Genomic DNA, 22,553 nt, shown 5'->3' on the forward strand with positions numbered 1-22,553 from the left:
GCTTAAAGACAGTGTCCAGGACTCCACCATCAATGGGTCCCTCTCAATCTGGCTGAGTCCTATCTTAGAGGACTTAGAAGGACACTAGTCCAATACTGTCTTAATTACTTTGCTGTGACAAAATACCTACCATTACCCGAGCAACTTCTACATGAAAAATGTTTACTCTGGCTTATGGTTTTAGAGTTAAGAGTCCCTGATGGTTGGGTAAAAGTGTGGCAGCAGCAACAGCTGAGAGGTCACAGCCTGACCCATAGCAGGTGTCAGGAGCTCAAGCCAGGCCTGGTGACTCAGTGTCTCTTCCTGTTACCTGTGGATCCAGGTGTAGAAATCTCAGCTTTCTCTAGTCCCATGTCTGCCTGGATGCCCATGCTTCTTCCCATGATGATAATGGACTAACTCTCTGAACTGTGAGCCAGCCCCAACTAAATGCTTTTATCTGTAAGAGCTGCTGTGGTCACGGTGTCTCTTCACAGCAATAAAACCCTAACTAAGACAATACTCAAATTATAAAACTTTGAAACAAAATTAAGACAATGGGTGCTCCCAAAAGGCAGATGAAATTTATTCAGCAATAATATAACTAATACAGCAATTAATAAAGTAATATGAATTATATTAATTAATGTAATTAATTGATAATTGTAATTATTATTACAATTTCACTTGGTTCCACTGCATCTGTATAAGTAGAGATTTCTCTATAATAATTTTACAAAATGAATGACTTAGGGCTTATGACTCCTTTATAACAAAAAAGTTTAGGTTCATAATTGATATTTCTTGACTGGTATGGGATTCTATTTGCTAAAAGAAAGCTTAGTTCAAATTCACCTAAAAAGTCCCTGAGACAAGAATGTACTATTGAAGATGGATAAGTCTAAGCTTCAGGCACTAGCTACAGGCTTCCAAGTTCCCATCCTTTAAACTAGGGAAAGAAAGGAAATTCAGGCTCTTCAGCTTGGCCTCAGCATTAGCAGTAAACTCCTGGGTGGCTTTCTGCAGAGGAAGCCGGGGTGGGCCCATTGGAATCCCAGAGACCAGGGTCATGATGGCTTTGGTCTGCGACACTCCAAAACCTTGATGGGAAAAACAAAGAGTAAGACATATCTGGTACTGCCCACTTTCCCACAAACATCCCAAAGAAGACGTTACATGCAAGGAACTACTTCAAGACATGGTGAACCTAAAAGGTAAGAACTCTTTAGTTAGGTTGCCTGAGCTTGGCGTGGTGTACACACCTATAACCCCAGGTCTTGGGAGATAGAGATAGGGGAACCAGAGTTTAAGGTAAGTTTTGGCTACACGAGACCCTGCCCCACACATATGGAGCAGGATAGGAATCCCTCCTTTCAGGGCTTTTAAGAGATGGCCCAGCATTCAAAAGCGTCCCCTATTCTTTCAAAAGACCCCAGTTTGGTTCCCAGCACCTATGGAGCCAATGAAGAGTGGCTTGTAACCCCTTATAATTCCAGCTTTAGGGGATTCGATACCCTCTGTGGGCCTCTGTGGGTACTGCACTCAAATACAAATACCCATATTCCACCATCCCCACTCCGACCCCAACACACAACTAAAAATGACACTAAAAATGAAAAAAAATCTGTGGTAGAGTGCTTATTTAGTATATAAGAGTCCCTGAGTTCAAGTCTCTGCCTTACTGTAAATAAATAAATAAATAAGCAAGCAAAATTAAACAATACCAAGAGCCAAGGCTGAAGCCTACAATGTAGCTCAGCAGGTCAAGACCGAGCTGCTGAGGTACCTGAGTTCAATCCCCACGACCCACACGGTAGAAGGAGAGAACTGATTCCCTCAAGTTGGCCTCTGACATGTGGGCTATGGTACACCTGCAAGTTCACATACAAACTCAATAAATAAATACAACGAAACAAATAAACGAACAAACAGAAACCCCACAAAGTCAACCCCCAAAGCAAGAAGGAGCCATGTGGAGTGGAACCCGTGGTCCCAGCACCTAGGTGGAGCATGAGGATCAAGAGTGAAGGGATGTCTGTGGGTAAAGAGCTGGCTCAGGAGTTAAGAGCATTGGCTACTCTCCCAGAGGTCCTAGGTTCAATTCCCACCACCCACTTGGCAGCTCACAACTATGTGTAACTGTAGTAGGGATCCAACACCTGCCTACTTCTAGGCTGCTTGGGTACAAGACACACATGTGGTACATAGACAGACATGCAGCAAAACACTCTTACACATATGAATAAGAACATATTTAAAATAAACAATAGAGTTGGGAGGTGGTGGTGCATGTCTTTAATCCCAGCACTCAGGAGGCAGAGGCAGGTGGATCCCTGAGTTTAAGGCCAGCCTGGTCTACAGATCCAGTTCCAGGACAGCCAGAACTACACAGAGAAACCCTGTCCTGAAAAAAACAAAACAAAACAAGCAAATAAATCTTACTTAAAAATAAAAAGTTCATGGGCTGGAGAGATGGCTCAGCAGTTAAGAGCACTGACTGCTCTTCCAGAGGTTCTGAGTTCAAATCCCAATAACCACATGGTGGCTCACAACCATCTGTAATGGGATCTGATGCCCTCTTCTGGTGTGTCTGAAGACAGTGACAGTGTACTCTCACACATAAAATAAATAAATAAATTAAAACAAAAAGTTCAGGAGTTCGAGGTGCATCCCCAAAACTCATCAGCCAGTAAGTCAAACCTAGTCATTGAGCTTTGGGCTTAGGGAAGAACCTTGTCTCTTAAGTGAAGGTGAGTCAATCCCACACCTTCCACTCAGGGCTCAGGGAGCTATGAGGAAAAGGAGGCAGAAAGATGGAAGAGACAGAAAGGATGGACGGCACCAAGGAAATGGTGTCTTCCAGACATAACAGGACAGACATGTATGCAGGGGGTCTGCACAGACAGATTCCAGTCAGATGGCTGCTGAGAGGAGAGGAGAGGAGTAAACATCTACTTGCAAAGGAAAAATGGGCTCTTTCCAGTGGAGTCTCACTGGGTCTATAAACAACACTTCAGGGTGCCCATGCCCATGCCCATGCCCATGTAGATGGCCAACACAAAATTAGCTCACTGGTCTTTTTGTAGATATTTTTTCTCTTATATTGCATTGTTTGAACACTTTTTTTTTTGCCTTACTGGTTTTTTGCTTGTAGAATATTTTTTCCCATTTTGAGTTATTATAGGTTTTGTTTGTGTAGGGTTCCTTGAGCTTTCTCTTTGTTATTTTATTTATTTATGTTCTGATTTGTTTGTTTGTTTTTGACTACAGGTTGGTTTTCTAAAGAAAGAGAAAGAAGGTTAAGAGCACTGACTGCTCTTCCAGAGGTCCCGAGTTCAATTCCCGACAACCACATAGTGGCTCGCAAACATCTCTAATGGGATCTGATGCCCCCTCTTCTGTCATGAAGGTACATACAGATAGAGCACGCATATACACAAAATAAATAAATAACTCTTTAAAAGAAAGAGAGCCAAAAACAAAAACAAAAACAGGGCTGGGTGTGGTGGCGCACGCCTGTAATCCCAGCACTTGGGAGGCAGAGGTAGGCAGATTTCTGAGTTAGAGGCCAGCCTGGTCTACAGAGTGAGTTCCAGGACAGTCAGGATCACACAGAGAAACCCTGCCTCGAAAAGTCAAAACAAACAAACAAACAAACAAACAAACAAACAAAACAACCAAAAAAACCAAAAAACCAAAAAACAAAAAGAAAGAGAAAGAAGGTGATGGAGAGGCAGAGAGGATCTAGGCGAAGTTGGGGGCGGAGAAACTGATTGTGAATACACTGTGAACCACATAAGAGGCCAGAAGTGTGTCAGAACCCCTGGAACTGTTAAGACGGTTGTAAGCTACCTTGCGGGTGCTGAGAATTGAACCTGGGCACATTGAATATCCAGTGCTCTTAGCCACTGAGCCATCTCTCCAGCCCTGAAAGCCCTTTTAGAGATCAGGTTTTAGAATATATATATATATATATATATATATATATATATATATATATATATATATATATATATATATATTCCTGGCTGTCCTGAACATGCAAATCAGTTGGGCTGGAACTTGTGGAAATCCTCTTGTCCCTGCTTCTACAGGGCTGGTATTATAGTTGTTCTGTTTATATTTCATTTTATTATTTTGACAGGCTCTCTAGTCCAGCTTGGCCTTAAACTCCTTGTGTAGCCAAGAATGACCTTGACCGTCTGGTCCTCCGGCCCTCATTAGCCCGGGACTGCGATTACAGACAAGTACTGCCACACCTCGCTTTGCAGTTAATTTTCTATCTTAATGTACTTTAAAAACATAATTATTATATCAAAATCACAATCTTTGTGAAAAGTATTGCTTGGGACAAAGGAATAATAGTGCTAATTAACAGACCCAGTGGCGTCCTGCTATGACGATGTTACTAAACAGGGAAAGCAAGTGGGCATACTGTGTTGGAGGGATTGGGAAAGCTGGCTGAAATCTGGGAATGGGACCAAGCAGACAATAGGTGCTTGGGCAGAGCAGAGAAATACAAAGGCAGGGAGGCTCTGAAAGCGAGGCGGGAAGTCGGCCAGAACACACCGAGAACTTCTGGACTTCACCCATGCCTGGCGATCCCAAGGGCCGATCTTCTGCAGCCGTGGAATGAATGGCGGCAGCTGACATTGGCTGTGCTGGAAGTTAAGACACTCTGCAGAGGCTCCTCTCCTCAGATTCACTCTGTTTTCCCCTAATTTTCCTTTGTCTCCAAAACCTCGAACCGTTTAAATATACTGGTGTTAATAAACTCATTTTCAGTTTCAAATACTCTCTGGGGGAACTGTCAGTCATTCATAATTTAGTAAGAGCTGCATTCAGATTGCCTGCCTCCAAGTAGTTAGGATGAAATCAGCCACAATTCAGCAGCAGAATTTTAATGAGCAGAGGCAAATAATGGTTGGGAGGGCTGAAGAAGGAATAGAAAATGATGTGTGTGTGTGTGTGTGTGTGTGGCTATGTGTGTTGCTGTGTGTGTATGTGTGTGTGTATATATATGTGTGTGTGTGTGTGTCTATGTGTGTTGCTGTGTGTGTATGTGTGTGTATGTGTGGGTATGTATGTGTGTATATGTGTGTGTGCTCACACGCTCACACACACGCTGGTGAGCACCATGCTGGTGGAGGAGAGACATTTGTAGGAGACTGATTGCCAAAGTTCTTTAGCTGCCACTCAAGGTCAGAGTCCTGACTCTGCTCACAGCTGAGCACACAGGTGTGCTGGGAGTGATGAGGAGCCATGTTTTACACCTGGTCAGCTTTGGGGAACCTTGGAGTTGGCCTCACCTAGCTGCCTTGAGAGACATGAGACATAGGTTTTTCAGGTTAGTCTGTGGCTCCTGGGGGACTGTGTGCCTTTCAGTTCTTTAGAAACAGAGGCAGCGGAACATTCAGGCTGCATTTGTATCTCTGTTTTCTCTAGAAGCCAGTGAAGCACATAGAAACTTGACAGAGTACTTAGTGTATATAGCTTGTAAACCTTACTGTATCCTGGCAACTATAATTGTATTCTTGGCAACTACAATTTTATCCTTCCTTTTCTTCTTTCCTTCCTTCCTTCCTTCCTTCCTTCTTTCCTTCCTTCCTTCCTTCCTTCCTTCCTTCCTTCCTTCCTTCTTACCTTTCTTTCCTTTTTTTTTGAAACAGGGTTTCTCTCTGTAGTCCTGGCTGTCCTTAAACTCACCCTGTTGACCAGGTGGCCTCAAACTCAGAGATCCACTTGTCTCTCCCTCTCAAGTGCTAGGATTAAAGCTATGTACCACCACCAGTTGGTCATATTCTGTTTCTCACAAGGGTGTAGAATGTCTGATTATCCTTGGTCATGGTGGTACACATGCCTTTAATCCCAGCCTTGGGGAGGCAGAGGCAAGTGAGTCTGAGGCCAGAGTGGTCTACAAAGAGAGTTCCAGGGCAATCAGAGATGTTATATAGAGAAACCCTGTCTTGAACAAACAGCCAAAACAATAACAAAAAGACCAATTGCTTACAAAAACAACAAAACCAAAACAAATCCCAAAACTTGTCACAGCCTCAGTCTTGCTGTGTGTCTCCTGTGACCCATCTCTGATGGAAGACATTCCCTGTGACACCAATCCGGTCACCCCGGCTCAGTAAGCAAGTGGTGGCTGACCCTTTCAGTCAGCATGGCGGCAGAGAGCAAAAGGGCACTCACCTAGCTTGATCACATAGTTGATAAATCTCTGGATACAAAACTAGAATGGGAGAAAGAAATCTGTGGTCAGCATTGTCACACTGTGAAAACCACGTCTGTAGTTCAGAAGCCAAAGCATGAAAACTCCAAACTCCATCTGCCTTAGCTTTCTGTAGATCTATCAGAGTGGAAGAAAGAAGCCTGGCGAGGCAGCTAAAGCTGCTCAGGCTAGGACAGGAGAAAATGGACATCCCCTGAGCTCTCCTCTGATCTGCATATGTGCAAGTGCACATACATACAACAGGAAAATAGGTAAATATCAAAAATATAAAACGATCGAGTTGTGTTTATTATACGCAAGGCATCCTGACTTTCTTTTTTTTTAAAGATTTATTTAATTATCATATGTAAATACACTGTAGCTATCTTTAGACACTCCAGGAGAGGGAGATCCCATTATGGATAGTTGTGAGCCACCGTGTGCTTGCTGGGATTTGAACTCAGGACCTTTGGAAGAGTAGTCAGTGCTCTTAACCACTGAGCCATCTCTCCAGCCCTAGAGTTTTACCTTTAACAGATGCTTCTCAGCAAACGCCCTGCTGTGATCTCATTTAAATTTCTTTATAACCCTTTGAAGATAGTGACTTCAGTACACACCAGCATCCCATCTGTAGCGCAGTGTAAGGCTCTCTAGAGAAGGCCACACACACACTCTTAGGCACGTGCTCTCTGTTCCTGGGCCCCTCTCTTTCTATGAGCCTCCATGTTTAAATCCACATTAAACTTGTCTCCTAGCAAGCTCTAACACTACTTCACATTGGCTCCTCATGAAATTCTTTTCCTGTGGCAAAGTCAAGTATGTCTTTAGGGCTGGGGATGGAGCTTAGCTGGTAGGACACTCTCCTAGCATTCAAGAAGCCCTGGGTTCCACTGGGAGCACTGCCAAAGACATATGAGCTTGGCAAAGTGGGGTCTATTTGTAATCCCAGAGGTAGCCAGATTCCTAAGTTTGAGGCCAGCCTGAGTTAAGTAACAAAACCCTATCTCAAAAAGCCAAAATCAAAACCAAACCAACCAACCAAAAAAAGTCCCCAAACAAACAAACAAACAAACAACTCGTCTAAACTTTCTGCAATGGTATACATTCCTGTAATTCTACTACTTTATTTATTGCCTTTAAAAACCGCATACTCAGCTGGGCGGGATTAAACGCCTTTCATCCCAGCACTTGGGAGGCAGAGGCAGGCAGATTTCTGAGTTCAAGGCCAGCCTGGTCTATAGAGTGAGTTCCAGGACAGCCAGGGCTACACAGAGAAACCCTGTCTCGAAAACAAAACAAAACAAAACAAAACAAAAAAACCAAAAACCTGCATACTCTGTAGCCATTAAGATTGGGTCTAGGCGGCTGGAGAGGTGGCTCAGCAGGTAAGAGCAGTTGACTGCTCTTCCAAAGGTCCTGAGTTCAAACCCTAGCAACCACAAGGTGGCTCACAACCATTCGTAATGAGATCTGATGCCCCTTTCTGGTGTGTCTGAACACAGCAACTGTGTACTTACATATAATAAATAAATAAACCTTTAAAAAAAAAAAGATTGGGTCTATTCTTCCATGACACCTTTGCTGTCCTCCAGGTAGCCAGCACACACAGTGCTTTCTATTATAAGAGTCTCAGCAGGTTGTGGTGACATAAACACGGGGTGGGGGTGGGGATAGAGGGGAACTAAGAAAGGAGAAAGGCTTTCAGTTCAAGCTTATCTGGTAGGTGGCAAGATTCTAAGTCAAAACAAAACCAGGTCTGGAGAGGTGGAAAAAATGCTGTGCATACCTGACCAACCCCCGAGTTAGGACCCTGGAGCTCACGTAAAAAACGTGGGGACTGACTCCATGAATTTGTTCTCTAACACACGTGCACAAAAACACACACAAGCTCCTCAAAGCCAGCCTTCTCTTGCACCATCCATTCGCTTCCTGTCCGGTGGGTGTTTCCCACTCTGAGTACACTTCCAGTGCGCACCCTGGGACCTCTCTTGACTCTAGATTATCCTTCCCTTCCTCGTCTTAGGTTCTCAGCATCACACTTTGATATTTTTTTGGTGATTCGAGTGGAACTTCCTAAAGGGTGGGGCACATACATCTGTCATGTGCATCTGTTAGGTCTCAGGCCCTCTGTATGTCTAGAAATGAGTTCAAACTGGACTATAGAAGAATTTCTGGAGGTTAGCTACAAGCCAGCACTTCGAAATGGGTTTTCTTCTTTTCTTTCTTTTTTGATTTATTATGTATACAGCATTCTGCCTGCATGTATGCCTGCAGACCAGAAGAGGGCACTAGATGTCATTATAGATGATTATGAGCCACAAAGTGGTTGCTGGGAATTGAACTCAGGAGGTCTAGAAGAGCAGCCAGTATTCTTAACCTCTGCGCCATCTCTCCAGCCCGTGAGATGGGTTTTCTAACCTGGAAAGAGTGCTTCCCCAGCAGCTACGCAACCTTCTCGTAGTCCCCATGGCTTGCCCGTCCATGTTCCCTTGGTCCTCTCTAGTCTCCTCAGCTCTCCTGTGATGCTTGGGGTTCTTTCTATGCTCTCTCTCTCGCTATTTCCACTCCCCTCCCCCACTCTCCCACTTTCCTAGCCCCGCCCATGCTCAGTCTGCTTTGCTTTGCTCTTGTGAAAGCCGAAGTTATGTTTTAAGTCTTAATTACTGTGTCTAAGAGAACCATGAAACAAAAATGCCCCTCGCTAAGGACAGATATGTCCTGAAATGATGGAGGCTGTGGCTTATGGAAGATAACAAAGCAGATGTTCTCAGTACCCTAAAAGGGTTTGTCGGACTCAACTGCAGGGATGGACATGGTTACATACGGCGAGAGGTAGGTTGGTAAGAAAGATCTCAGGAAGTATGCTTGCCCCTGATTGAACTTGGTGGGAAATAAGATGGCATTATGGGATTGCCTCCTGAAGCCTCTGCAAAATATGACTCACTGCCATCTACTGGGACCACGGAATAGACCTGGCCAGAGTCCATCAATCTGGCAAGTATTTAATTAAAGCTTGCTCCAAATTTGGCTTGAAATTGTGGTCATGATCTTATTCTTCACAGGTGGGACTAACATTCTCTACTCTAAACCTGCCAGATCCTCGGGATAGTTTCTCTTTCTTACCCACAAAAAAGACCTTCCCCCAATGGAGATGGCTGTCATGTTTCTTTACTGTGCCCCCTCACATACAGCAGCACTGGACAGCCTGAGGCAGGAGACTTGCCATGAGTTCCTAGCTAGCCTGGGTCAGAGTATGAGACCCTGTCCCCCTCAAAAAACAATAATAACAAAAATTAAGGATGGATGGGACTGGAGAGTTGGCTCAGTGGTTAAGGGCACTGGCTGCTCTTCCAGAGGACCAGGGATTCAATTCCCCAAATTCACATGGCAGCTCACAATTATCTGTAACTCCAGTTCCAGGAGACCCAATAACCCCTCCCCCTTTGTGTATGTAAGAGTGTGTGTGTGTGTGTGTGTGTGTGTGTGTGCAGGATAAACACTTAAGGATGACATGAAGTTACTCTCACAGAAATCTATGACCATTATTTTGCAATCACAAAATACTTTGATGATAGAACAAAAGTAAGATCCTTTGTAGGAGGAAGAGAGGACTCTTTCCTATCTGGGTCTTGTATCCCCTGAGATATGGGGACAGGAAGGATGGGGGAGGGGCAGGTTCTGTTTAAACAAGAAAGATAACAGAAGAAGGCGGGGTGGGGGAGACCTTCAAGCCTGCTGAGAAGGGACAAAGGACCCCCAGAGAAAGAAGGCAGTGACTTAAGTGACAGGTTTACCTGGTAACTGAGAGCTGAAGTGAAGTCCTTCTGTTCAAAAGCCTCCAACATCTGGTTTGTCTTTTTTCCCAGGTAGTTATAGGTACTGGCAAGACAACAACAAAAAATATTCCAAGCTAAATAATTCTTGGGAAGAATCCAAGCTCTCTATACTCATTTGATATTTAAAAAAGCAAATTAGGGGCTGCAGATTGGCTCGGTGGTGGAGGCTAATCTAGCCTATGTAAGGGCCTGGGTTCAGTCACCCCACCCCCACCACATAATCAAATTCTAGGCCAACCAGCCTGGGCCACACAGTAAGAACCTGACCAAACGAGGATCAGGAGTTTAAAGCCATCCTAAGCTATATAGTGAATGTGAGCCTAACTTGGCTACATGAGATCTTGTCTTGAAGGGAAAAATCGATACAAGCAAACAAACATAAAGGAAAAAATATACTGAGGGCCCCCACTATTCTATTTGTAGTGTCAATTGATAAGGAAAACCAGTCTGTCTTCGGTTAAGAGTTTTCTAGCAACACAAAGCAGGGCCAGCAAGGAGGCAGAGGGATGGGTTATTTCTCCATTGGAGAAATGAGCCAATTCAAGCCCGATCAGATTATATTAAGGGCAGGTTTACTGGGAAGCTGCTCTTGTAGTGGATGAGTCCATGGCCCCAAGGACCAGGGAAGTTGCCATGGGGAAGGGGTGGGGGAGGGGAGTTAGAGGTGGGAGAGAGGAAGAGAGAAAGGGTGAGCAGAGAAGAGGAGAGAGGGAGGGAGAGAGGGAGAGAACCAGGAAGAGAGAGAGCAAAATGTCTGGATTAAATAGGGAGGGGGGGGAAGGCAACCCTGGGCTGCAAAGTTCAGGGTTGGGGCAGGGTATGCTAGGTAGGGACTGAGGAATGTTAGGAGAACCTGGAGGCCAACATGGAGAATGCCAGAGGGGATATAATCAGAGAATAAAAATTGGAGGTGGTTTTAACCAGGAGAGGCTGAGGTCAACAGCTGCCTAGGGCACACACACAGACTCAGAGGTTACAACAGGAACTCAGATACAGCACTGACTCAAGTACTAAGTCATATCCTGCAGTGCATGGTCACAAATGCCTGAATCTCAGCATTCAGGAGGCCGAGGGAGTAGGACCTCTTAGAGTTTGGGGCCAGCCTGGGTCTAGAAGGTTCTAAACATTTGGGAGGCTGAGCTGGAGGTTCAGGGGTTCAAGGCCATCTTCAGCTGTAAAGTGAGTTTGAGGTCAGCCTGGGCCACATCAATGGATCATGTCAACAGTATTTATCAAAGACATACATGCCAAGTCTCTTTGTGAAGAGTGCCTTAGCTACCCCTGAGAAAATAGACTTTCAGCTGATGCAGTTTACTGGGTCTGCAACATACCCTAGTAAAGTTAGCAAGTACGGTGGGTGTGGCGATTGAACTGCTTGTCTTGGGCTGAGTAGGCATAGGGCCACAAGACTGTGGATTCCTGGCCACAGTGGACTGGACTTTGGCTGAACCCTTTTCTAAGTCAGACGGTGCAAACAATGGGAAGAGAATCAAAGGTCTGCAGAAAATGCAGAGGTGAGCATCTTCAGGGGACCCTTGGGGAAGGGTGGCTTCCTGTGGATGGCAAGAACTTTGTAGTTTCTGGCTCTCATGGGCCCTAGGATCTGGCTACATTTATCTCAGTTGAGTGTTACCTGGGTTGTCAGCATTTTATAATAACTTCCTTACTGGTTTTTAAAAATATTTATTTATTTATTTAATGTATATGAGTACACTGTTGCTGTCTTCAGACACACCAGAAGAGGGCATCTGATCCCATTACAGATGGTTTTGAGCCACCATGTAGTTGCTGGGAATTGAACTCAGGACCTTTGGAAGAACAGTTGGTGCTCTAACCGCTGAGCCTTCTCTCTATCCCCTCCTTGTTTGTTTTAAAGGCTTGGATTTCTGTCATTTGTAACTAAGTTTCTGACAAACCAGCTTGAGATACTGACCATCAGGGTCTACAGAGAGAACAATAGGCCCTGCTAAGCTGGAGTCCTGGGCCCCTTCGGTCCTACCCTATGTGCTCACCTGCCTCACCTGATTACAATGGAATGCAGTTTCCAAGTTGGAGAATGACAACTATGTCCTGAAACCATGCAAATGACAGTCCTTAAGGACTATTGTGGAATACAGCTTTCTTCTAAAAGATTTTTATTTTATTATTAGTTGTGTGTGTGTGTGTGTGTGTGTGTGTGTATGTGTGTGTGTGTGTGCCTCCTGGCATGTGGGTGCTGGGAACTGAACCCAGATCCTCTGCAAGAGCATCCAGCAATTGCTTTTTCTTGTTGTTGTCTTTTTTTTTTTTTTTTTGACAGAGTCTATATATTAGCTTCCTCAAAGCCATGGCTATCCTCCTATTTCAGTCCTTGAATGCCGGTCTTACAGGCAAGGATCACCACACGTGATCATACTGAAGTGTTTGTATTTGTTTCGCTGCCATTGCTTTGAGATAGGGTCTGAAGGAATTCAGATAGATACAGACTTTTTATGTAGTTGAAGATGAGTTGGAACTTCTTAAAGATTTTATTTATTTTATGTATATGAGTACACCATTGCTCTCTTCAGACACACCAGAAGAAGGCATCAGATGCCATTACAGATGGTTACGAGCCACAGTGTGTGGTTGCTGGGAATTGAACTTCTAAGAATCCTCCTTCTTACCAAAGAGCACACATGGAGGGACCCACAGCTCCAGCTACACGTGTAGCAGAAGATGACCATTTCAGACATCAATGAGAGGAGAGGCCATTGGTCCTGTAAAGGCTCAATTCCCCAGAATAGGAGGATGCAAATCAGGAAATTGGGGGAGGGTAAGAAGGGGGAGGGGAGATGGGATGGGGGTTTTCGGTGGGGTAACTCAGAAAGGGGTTAACATTTGAAATGTAAATGAAGTAAATATCTAAAAAAAAGAATCCTCCTTCCCCTACCTCTCCAGTGCTGGCTTATAGGTTTGCATCAATATTCCAAGCCTCTCCCTCCCCCCTAAAGCTGGGGGATCATTTGCTTAGCATTTGAGAGAAAAACAAGAGTAGAGGAAGGGAGAGAGCTGAAGAGGAGAGAAGGCCGTTCCTTCCCAGTTAGGGTCCATCTTTCCATGACTGACTCTAACAATGACTTCTCCTTACTCAGTTTCTTTTCAATGAATGTGCCTGTCATTACAGGCGACTTCTATCAGAAAGGACGGATATGCAAGAAGCCCATCTATCTCAGTGGTGAGTGACTTTAAATCTGTAATCACGAGGAAAGACAGGTCAGCCTTACCTGCCTACTGCTCCAGTTGCTCCCATGATCAGAGCACTCAACAGTTGCTGAGGAGAAAGACACAAAGAGATTCGGGCTTTTGAGAAAGAGACAAACAGCTGAATGGATTGCTTTGAAGTTGGGACCTGCCCAGTGGGTAACTTACCTCATCTACCCCAAACAGCAAAGCAAACTGTCGCTGGTGATTCTGATCCACACACTGGCCGAAATCTAAGAGATCAGTGTCGCTGAACTTCAGTCCTTGAAAGGTGGGGATCTTATCCTGAATTCCGTCCAGCAGCTCCTCAGCACGGACTTCGGGACAACAAACACTTCAATAATCCACACAGCAGCAGAAACTATCAAATACCATCTTGAAGGTGGTCTGTTCACACACAACTATATTCCCATTTCCTTGCAATCTGAAGGCTGAGGCAAGGTGATTCTGGGGCCAGCCTGGGCTACATAGCTATACAGCAGGAATCTGTCTTTAAAAAGCCAAACACAGATAGTGTATGCCTGTAGTCCCAGCAGCCAGCAGGCAGAAGCAGACAGTTTCTGGGAGGTCGAGGTCAGCCCGGTCTGGGCCATCCAGGATGGGATACATAGTGAGACTGTTTCAAACAAGCAAACAGACAGACAAGCAGACAGACAGACAATCAGAGGCAGATGGACCTGTGAGTTTGAGACTAGCCTGGGCTATATTATGAGTTTCAGTATAGCCAGCACTAAGAAGAGAAAAGAGCTATGGCTTTTTTTTTTTTTTTTTTGAGATATAGTCACTATAACCTCAGGTGGTCTCTGTCCATAGCTTTCCAGAATAGTTTTGAACTTCCGGTCTTCCTGCTTCTACCTGAACGTCCTGGGAGCATAGGTGTGCACAGCTGCCATGCTTTGCCCATGTGGTGCTTTGCACATCTGAGGTGAGCATTCTGTATTTTAAACTGATTTCCAGCCCTGGCCCATCTTGCATTTGAATGAGGTGATAGCAGCCGTGCTTCTGGATGGGTATTACAGGAGAACCAGCCTGGTGATCAGAGGGGGGGGGAGCTGAAGGTTGAATTCATCACCAGTGGCCCATGTCATTATCAGTTATAGCTATCTAATAAAGTCTTTACTCTCACAATTGGATCCAGAGAGCTTCTTGGTCGGTGAACATATGGAGGTCCTTCTGCACCTAGAGAAGACTTGGAAGCTCCCCACATCTCTTCCTACACACCTTATAGGTCTTTAAGAGGAATTCTTTGGGTTCCATTAGCTACCCTTGCAAATCATTCAGACTCAAGGATGGAGTTAGGAGAACCCCAATCTGCCACTGGTCAGAGGCAAAGGCCATAAGCTGGGACTTGAGACCAGCATTTGAAGCACAGACAGTCTCCTGGGTCTGGCTGCCCAACCTGCAGGATCTGCTGCTATCTCCAGGTAGGCGGTGGTAGATACAAGTGGACTCATGCTAACATTTCACCTCCAATGGAGAACTAACAGCTGGCAGGGCAAAGTCCCTACGTGCTTTCATTTTGGTGACCAGAGGTGAACTGCTTTCTGTTAAGTGGTAAGTATGAGAAAGTACGAAAAACCATTTTTTCCTCAGAATATTAAATTAGCCTTGGGCTGAGGATATCTTAGGAGTAAAGGAACAGCCTAACATGCATGAAGTTTTGGGCTTGATCCTTGGCAACACATAGACATAGACTTAGATATAGACATAGACACACATACACACACACACACACACACACACACACACACAAAGTGTGTGTATCTCAGAAGCAGAATACTTGTCCAGAATGCACATAACTCCTTTACTGTTGGCACAACAAAGGAAAAATAACTAGAGGAGAAGTTAGGGAGATAGAATAACCTCCCCCACAGGCTAGGCACTGGAAAACAGTAGGAAGAAGATGCAAACTGTTCCTGTCTAGTGAGGCTTACTGTTTCTTATCTTCTAATAGAAGATGCAGAGGGTTTGGGATGTAGTTCAATGGTAGACCACTTGCCTAGTATGAATGAGGACACCCTGGGTTCAAGCCCCACTATGGCAAAACTAACCAGCTAAATGAATGTGAAGATACAAAGTAGTTGCTACATATGCCTAGGGTTTATGCTATAGTCTAGGCTGCTCTGAAACTTACTGTGTAGCTCCCGGCCCCCATCAGCTACAACTCATGGCAGTCTTTCTGTTTTAGCCTATCAATTTTTCTTTTTCCTCTATGGGGCTGGAGAGATGGAGTCAGCAGTTAAGAGCACTGACTGCTCTTCCAAAAGTCCTGAGTTCAATCTCCAGCAACCACATGGTGGCTTACAACCATCTGTAGTGGGAGCTGATACCCTCTTCTGGTGTGTCTGAAGAGGAGTACAGTATACTCACATACATAAAATAAATTAATTATTAAAAGGGGGGACTTATAATAAGAAGGAGGAAAAGGAGGAGGAGGAGGAAGAGGATAAGAAGAAGAAATCTCATGTAGCCTAGACAGCCTTTGAATTTACCGTGTAGCAGAGAATGATTTTGAATTCCTGATCCACCTGTCTCTAGCAAAACTTGCAGGCATGTGCTGCCACAGCCGGTTTTATCAACTCTTCTTTTAAGCCTAAGTACCTCCATATAAAGTGATGTGAATGTCTGATTAAGGCTGAGGTGACAGAATGGCTCACTTTGGAGCAATTTTAACCACCTCGTGAGTGATCTGTCTAGTCTGGTAGGGTGGGGATGGAGTGGAGTTTCTTGTTTGCTTGCTTTGTTTTTCAAGACAGGGTTTCTCTGTGGAGCCACGGCTGTCCTAGAACTCACTCTGTAGGCTCTCCTCCAAATGAGAGAGGCACCTGCCTCTGCTTCCCGGTGCTGGGATTAAAGGCCACCACCAGGCACAGCAGAACTTCTTGATGGAATTACTTAGGATGGGGAAGCTGGAGAAAATGTTAAAAAAGCCAAAACCAAAACCAAATGGCTTTGGATAAATGGCTCAGGGGAGGAAGACTGGCCCTTCTTCCAGAGGACAGTGGCTCCATTCCCTCTACTCAGAGAACTGCTCATGACCATTTCTGACTCCACACCCAGGGAATCTGATGTCCTCTTCTGACCTCCATGGTCACCAGACACCCACCTGGTGCAGACACACATGCAAACAAGTTACTCGCACTCATACACATAAAATAAATATAATTAAGAGGATTTTAAACCATACGTACTCTTTACCCCGGTCACCGAAGGGATGTGGTAGTAATAAAACGGCAAAGCAGGGGCCGCGGCAGCCACCTCCCGCAGGAAGCTTATCAGGGCATCTGAAAGGACAGGAGTCACGTGACCGAGAATGAGACAGGGGCTTTCCTGTATTAGAAAATGATCCAGTGAGACGCAGCCAGCTTCTGGAACGCTGAAATTCCTGATCACCCTACCTCTTGACTATACAACTAAACATCACTGCACCTTAAGTTTTATTTTTCTTTCTGTAGAAAGGTCAAAATAAGGGGGCTGGAGAGATGGTCCAGAAATGATAAGTGCTAGCTGCTTTTCCAGAGGATCCAGGTCTGCCTTCTGCGCTCACAACCATCTTCCTGTCCTGGAGAATCTGACACCGTCTTCTGGTCTCTGAGGGAACCAAGCATGCCTGTGTGGTTCAGATACATATGCAAACAACACACACACACACACACACACACACACACACACACACACACACGGACTGAGGGTATAGCTCAGATGTAGTGTATACATGTATACATATCATACCCAAGGGCTGGGCTTGATCGCCATCATGGTGGGGGAATGAGGCAGAACAAGTCACATTCTTTCCTACAAGCGGGAGACGATCACTACATAGTGCTATGGAAACCAGAGGCCAGCCTGGAGGACTTCAGTCCTTTTACCCCAGGAGGGCTAGGTGACAATAGAGACTACACACCAGAGTCATGGTAAAGCAGCCATAACTCAGACAGCTCTATAAAAGCAGAGACTTCGGCCTGGCAGTGTAGGCCTGTGATCCCAGATTCTAGGGAGACAGAGGCAAGAGGATCAGGAGTTCAAGACCTGGGGCCAGTGGGAAGGCTACACAGGTATAAATACTTGCAGCACAGGCCTGAGGACCTGAGTTTGATCCCGGAGATCCACAGAGGAGATAGCTAATTCTTGAAAATTCTCAGCCCCTTGCCTCCATATTCAACTGTGGCCATGTGCATTCATGTGGGGTGTATGCACATCTACACACACACACACACACACACACACACACACACACGCTGCATGTGGCCTATACACACACACACACACACACACACACACACACTTATGTGGGGTATATGCACATCTACACATACATACACACACACACACACACACACACACACATACACACACCCTCCTTATATTTGGATACAAATAATTTCTTCAGAGAAAGCATTATAGAAGGAGAAGACAAGGGCTGGAGAGATGACTCAGCAGTTAAGAGCACTGACTACTCTTCCAAAGGTCTTCTGAGTTCAAATCCTAGCAACCACATGGTGGCTCACAACCATCCATAATGAGATCTGACACCCTCTTCTGGTGTGTCTGAAGACAGACAGCTACAGTATCCTACATATAATAATAAATCTTTAAAAAAATTAATAAAAAAGATACTTTTTTTAAAAAAGGAGAAAACAATAGCTTGTTTTGGAAGACAGTAGGTGTTTTGGTGATCAATTCTAAATAAGACATGTAGATTCAAAATGACTATCATTCATACTTGTCTTTTGAGAAAAATGAGCTCATGCTTTGACATATGACTCTGAGACCTCATAACTTAGTTCACCAGGAGTGCACACCTGAACAAAACAAAGGCACCTACCAGCTGGGACTCAGTAGACGATCAGCTTAGAAGAGCTGGTGTGATATGTGATAGTTTGTCTATGCTTGGCCCAAGGAGTGGCACTATGTGGAGGTGTGGCCTTGTTGGAGTAGGTGTGGCCTTGTTGGAGGAAGTGTGTCACTGTGAGGATTGGCTTTAAGACCCTTGTCCTAGCTGCCTGGAAGCCAGTCTTCTCCTAGCTGCCTTCGGAACAAGAAGTGGAATTCTCAGCTCCCCCAGTCCCACCATGCTCCTGCCTTGATGATACTGGACTGAACCTCTGAACCTGTAAGCCAGCCCCAATCAATGTCCTTTATAAGAGCTGCCTTGCCGGGTGGTGGTGGCACACGCCTGTAATCCCAGCACTCTGGGAGGCAGAGGCAGGCGGATCTCTGAGTTCGAGGCCAGCCTGGTCTACAGAGTGAGTTCCAGGACAGCCAGGGCTACACAGAGAAACCCTGTCTCGAAAAAACCAAATCCAAAAAACCAAAAAACCAAAAAAGAGCTGCCTTGGTCATGGTGTCTGTTCACAGCAGTGAAACCCTGGCTAAGACAGCTGGCAAAATAAATCAAGTGTTTTAATATAGTCTTTGCTATGGAACTTGGAGGAGGAACAGTAGTAGTCCATTGCAATGCCTACCTCTAGTCTATGGGACTTGGCGTTTATGAATCAAATGTATATTTATTTTAATGAAAGCAAGAGGGTGAACAGGAAAAAGCATTGTGTTTTCAGACCAATGTCCTTCCTTACCCTTGTTCTGTGACTTGAAAAAGAAAGGTGCAATGACAGCGATGCCATCAGCTCCAATTTCTGCTGCATGTTGGGCCTTTAAAAAAAAAGACATGGTAGAGTTATGATCGTAGCTCCATAGAGCCTGCTCCCAGACAGTCACTAGAGTTCAGCAACAACCTCTTCAAATCTGCCAACTAACTCCCCTGGCTAGAGAATGGAAATATTAACCAATTCAATGAAAACAGTGGCTCTCAACCTTCTTGATGCTATGACCTTTTAATACAGCTCCTCGAATTGGGGGGACCCACCCCCAACCATAAAATTACTTTCATCGCTAATTCTGAACTATAATTTTGCTACTGTTATTGTTATATAAAGATATGTGCTTTCTGAGAGTCTTCTTAGCCCACTCTTGTGAAAGGGTCACTGACTCCCCACCACAAGGGGTCAAGACCCATAGGCTGAGAACCACTAAAGTAAACCATCATTGCCAAGAATGTCCCCGATTACAAAGCAGAGACACCTGGTTCCGGTTAGTCCAGTGCTTAATTTATTTTTTGCACAGCCAGTGCTTCTGCTCACTGGGCCCTCTCTCTGGCACCTCTTGACTTATTCCCATTGATTCGTTTTTATTTCTGTGTGTTTGTTCAGAGCCATCCAGAGACCAGAGGTGGTGTCAGATGCTCTGGGAGCTGGAGTTCCATGCAGTGGTAGGTACACCTCCATGTGGGCGCTTGGATTCAAACCTAGGTTCTCTGGAAGAACAGCCAGTGCTCTTAATCACTGAGCCATCTTTACAGTCACCCAGGATAGTCTCTGTTTGTTTTTGTTTTCTGACACAGCCTTGGCTGGCCTGGAGCTCCTAAACAGACCAGGCTTGACCTCACAGAGATCTACCTGCTTCAGTCTCCCCAGTGCTGGGATTAAAGGTGTGTGTTACACCTGGGTCCCTACAGCTTAGGCTATTCTTGAACTAAAGATCCGCCTGCTTCCACCTTCTGAAAAACAGAAATTAAAGGCCCGTGTCATCATGCCTGGCTACTTGTTTGGATTTCAGTCAGCATACACACACCCCAAAATCCTACCACACAACCCAAACCACTTTGCTAAGACATGAGTAGTTCCTTTACAACAGAGAAACTTGCACGTATAATTTCTCTTCCACTGTTCTGCCTACTCAGTGATATTATCTTTCCCATGGGATGGTGTAACAGTCACATTTTAAGCTGAGTTACAGATGAGGAATGTGGTTGAGAAAGGTTAAGAAGAAAAAGAGTATAAATATCACAAAAGGTACACAGCACTGTACTTTGACAGCTTCTTCAATTCCCCTGGGAAAGAAAAAAAATGATAAGTCCTCTCCTTGGGCACTCCTAACACTTTAAAATTTTTATTTTATTTATTTATTTATTTATTTTATGAGTGTAGGTGTTTTGTCTACACATTTATCTGTGTACCGCATGTGTGCCTGGTACCCAGGGAAGCCAGGGGAAGGTGCCCGATACCCTGGAACTGGAGTTACAGACAGTGTGAGCTGCCATGTTGAGTGATGGACACTGAACCTGGATCCTTTGGAAGAGCAGCCAGTGTTCTTAACCACTGAGCCATCTCTCTGGCCGCTAACATTTTAAATCTATTTCAAGTAGACTATCAAAGCAGCTTTGAACTCTGATCTTCCTGCCTTCCCCTCCCGAGATGCTGGGAATACAGCACATGCAACCTTGTCTGGCCTAAACCTATGCTATCAGGTAGTTGTACTAGGTGACTGTTCTCCAGCTAGAGGGTTAATGCCGCGCCAGAGGACAGAGCCTGTTTACACTTGTATCCAAGCCAGTTGTACAGGACACAATAGGACTCAACATATGATTGCTGATTGTTTTAGACCATGTCTCATAACCAGAAAGAAAGAGGGGCTTGTCTGGAGACAGTAACCTGAAAATATCTCGCAGACATAATTATCTATTTGCATGAAGTTGGGGATTTAGTTCAATAGAAGAGCATTTGTCTAGAAAGCGCAGGGTCCTAGGTTTAGTCTCCAGCAAAAACAAACAAAACCTTTCTACAGAAGTAAATGATAGCATTTAAAAGAGAAGCTTGTAATATAGTTCAGAGATCAGTCGAGACACTGGGCATCAGCACCATTGGCCCAGGGTCAGAAGGTGGTGTATGTGAATCTGTTGAAGAAGAAAGGGAATCTTGGCTGAGAGTTGAGGACAGGAAATGCCCAGAGGGAGCAGGTGACAATAGAGGGTTCAGCTTAGTAGACACCAATACTGTTGCTTCTCCTTGTACTGATATTTTAGGGGCTCATCTCTGTACCAAAGGACAGCATTCAAGATGCTTTCTATACTATTTGTGTTCAGTTGTGCTCTTTCCATCTGGCACGACGACGACATTTTAATCTTTATTTATTTGTGTTTGTGTACACATGTGGGGGTCAGAGAACAACTTGTGGGTTATGATTTTTGAGGCACAGTCTCACTGTGTAGTCCTGGATGGCCCAGAAGTCACAGAGTTCAACTGCCTTTGCCCCTCATGTGCTGAGATTAAAGGCATATACTATGATGCCAGCTTTCACCTTTATTTTATTTTATTTTATTTTTAAAGTCTCTTGCTGAACCTGATGCTTGTCCATTGGCTGGTCTGGTCTGGCTGACTGAGGAGCTTCGGAGATCAGCCTGTCTATGCTTGCCTGAAGGCTACAATCATACGCACTGTAGCCATGACCATCTTTCTATGTGGTTTCTGAGGATCTGAATGGGGGTTCTCATGTTTGCTGAACACATAGTTCACCAACTGAGATATCCCTTAGGCCACCCCTTTAGTTTATCTAAGAATATTTAACTGTAATTCCACAAGTATATAACATTCACTCACATTAGACCCAAATACTATGAAAAACAAACACATTTTATGAAGGAGATCTGAGCTGGACTGAAACACTGTCATATTGGAGTTAGACTGTCTAGGGGACCCAGTTAATTTGTAGCTGTGTGGGAACTGGAACTTCTGATAAACACTTTGTACTTTTTTTTTTTTTTTTGTTGTTGTTGTTGTTTTGAGACAGGGTTTCTCTGTGTAGCCCTGGCTATACTGGAACTCACTCTGTAGACCAAGCCTGCCTTTGCCTCCCAAGTGCTGGGATTACAGGTGTGTGCCACCACTGCCTCGCTTGTACTTTCTTTTCATAATCAACTCATCTAGTCCCCAGAACTACCACCAACTGTTTTTGCTTTGTCGTGGTCCAGGTTGGCTCCCAGCTCCCAAGTCTCCTGCTTCAGTCTCCAGAGAGCTAGGATTACAGGTGTGCCACCTTGCCCAGCTCTGGGTCTGGCCATTTGATCTAACATAGCCTAATCACTAAGCCTAGAGCAACCCAAGTCTCCACATTCTTTGATCCTATATCCTTGTTGAAGACTGTATCTAGCTAGTTTCTACAGTTCTGAACAGGGAGCTCATCTGATAAGTTCGGGATTACTTAGGGCTTGGGTTTCGAACCTCAGAAGAACCCCGTTCTCCAGGGTAGCCCCCATTTCCTATTCCCTTTCCATCCAGCAGATGGCCTTGCTGGAGAACTTTGTAGAGAACGCCTGTGTCCTCGTGCTCTGCACACTCAGAGGCTTTTATTCCCAACCTCAGCTCTTCCTGGAGGAAGTTCCTTTGTCTCCTGTCCACTTGCCAGACCCGTATGGCTTTGGTGGGGACAAAATGACATGGTTCTTTCCCTTGGGATGGGGCCAGAGG

General features: G+C 44.9%; 1 protein-coding gene across 2 annotated transcripts in view; it reads right to left on the reverse strand.

The window, feature by feature from the left end:
- Positions 1-528: 528 nt before the first annotated feature.
- Positions 529-22,553, reverse strand: part of Npl (N-acetylneuraminate pyruvate lyase) — a 43,980-nt gene continuing 21,955 nt past the window's right edge. For both annotated transcript variants that reach the window (XM_052200773.1, XM_052200772.1), the window contains exons 6-12: positions 18,828-18,903; positions 16,443-16,535; positions 13,420-13,568; positions 13,275-13,321; positions 9,988-10,072; positions 6,175-6,214; positions 529-1,079 (exon numbers count right to left, since the gene is read on the reverse strand). In XM_052200773.1, the coding sequence (XP_052056733.1) occupies positions 895-1,079; positions 6,175-6,214; positions 9,988-10,072; positions 13,275-13,321; positions 13,420-13,568; positions 16,443-16,535; positions 18,828-18,903 (675 nt within the window). In that variant the 3' untranslated portion in view covers positions 529-894. The remainder of the gene's footprint in view (positions 1,080-6,174; positions 6,215-9,987; positions 10,073-13,274; positions 13,322-13,419; positions 13,569-16,442; positions 16,536-18,827; positions 18,904-22,553) is intronic.

Source organism: Apodemus sylvaticus, chromosome 12 (assembly GCF_947179515.1).
Source record: "Apodemus sylvaticus chromosome 12, mApoSyl1.1, whole genome shotgun sequence".
In the NCBI taxonomy this organism is placed as follows: domain Eukaryota; kingdom Metazoa; phylum Chordata; class Mammalia; order Rodentia; family Muridae; genus Apodemus; species Apodemus sylvaticus.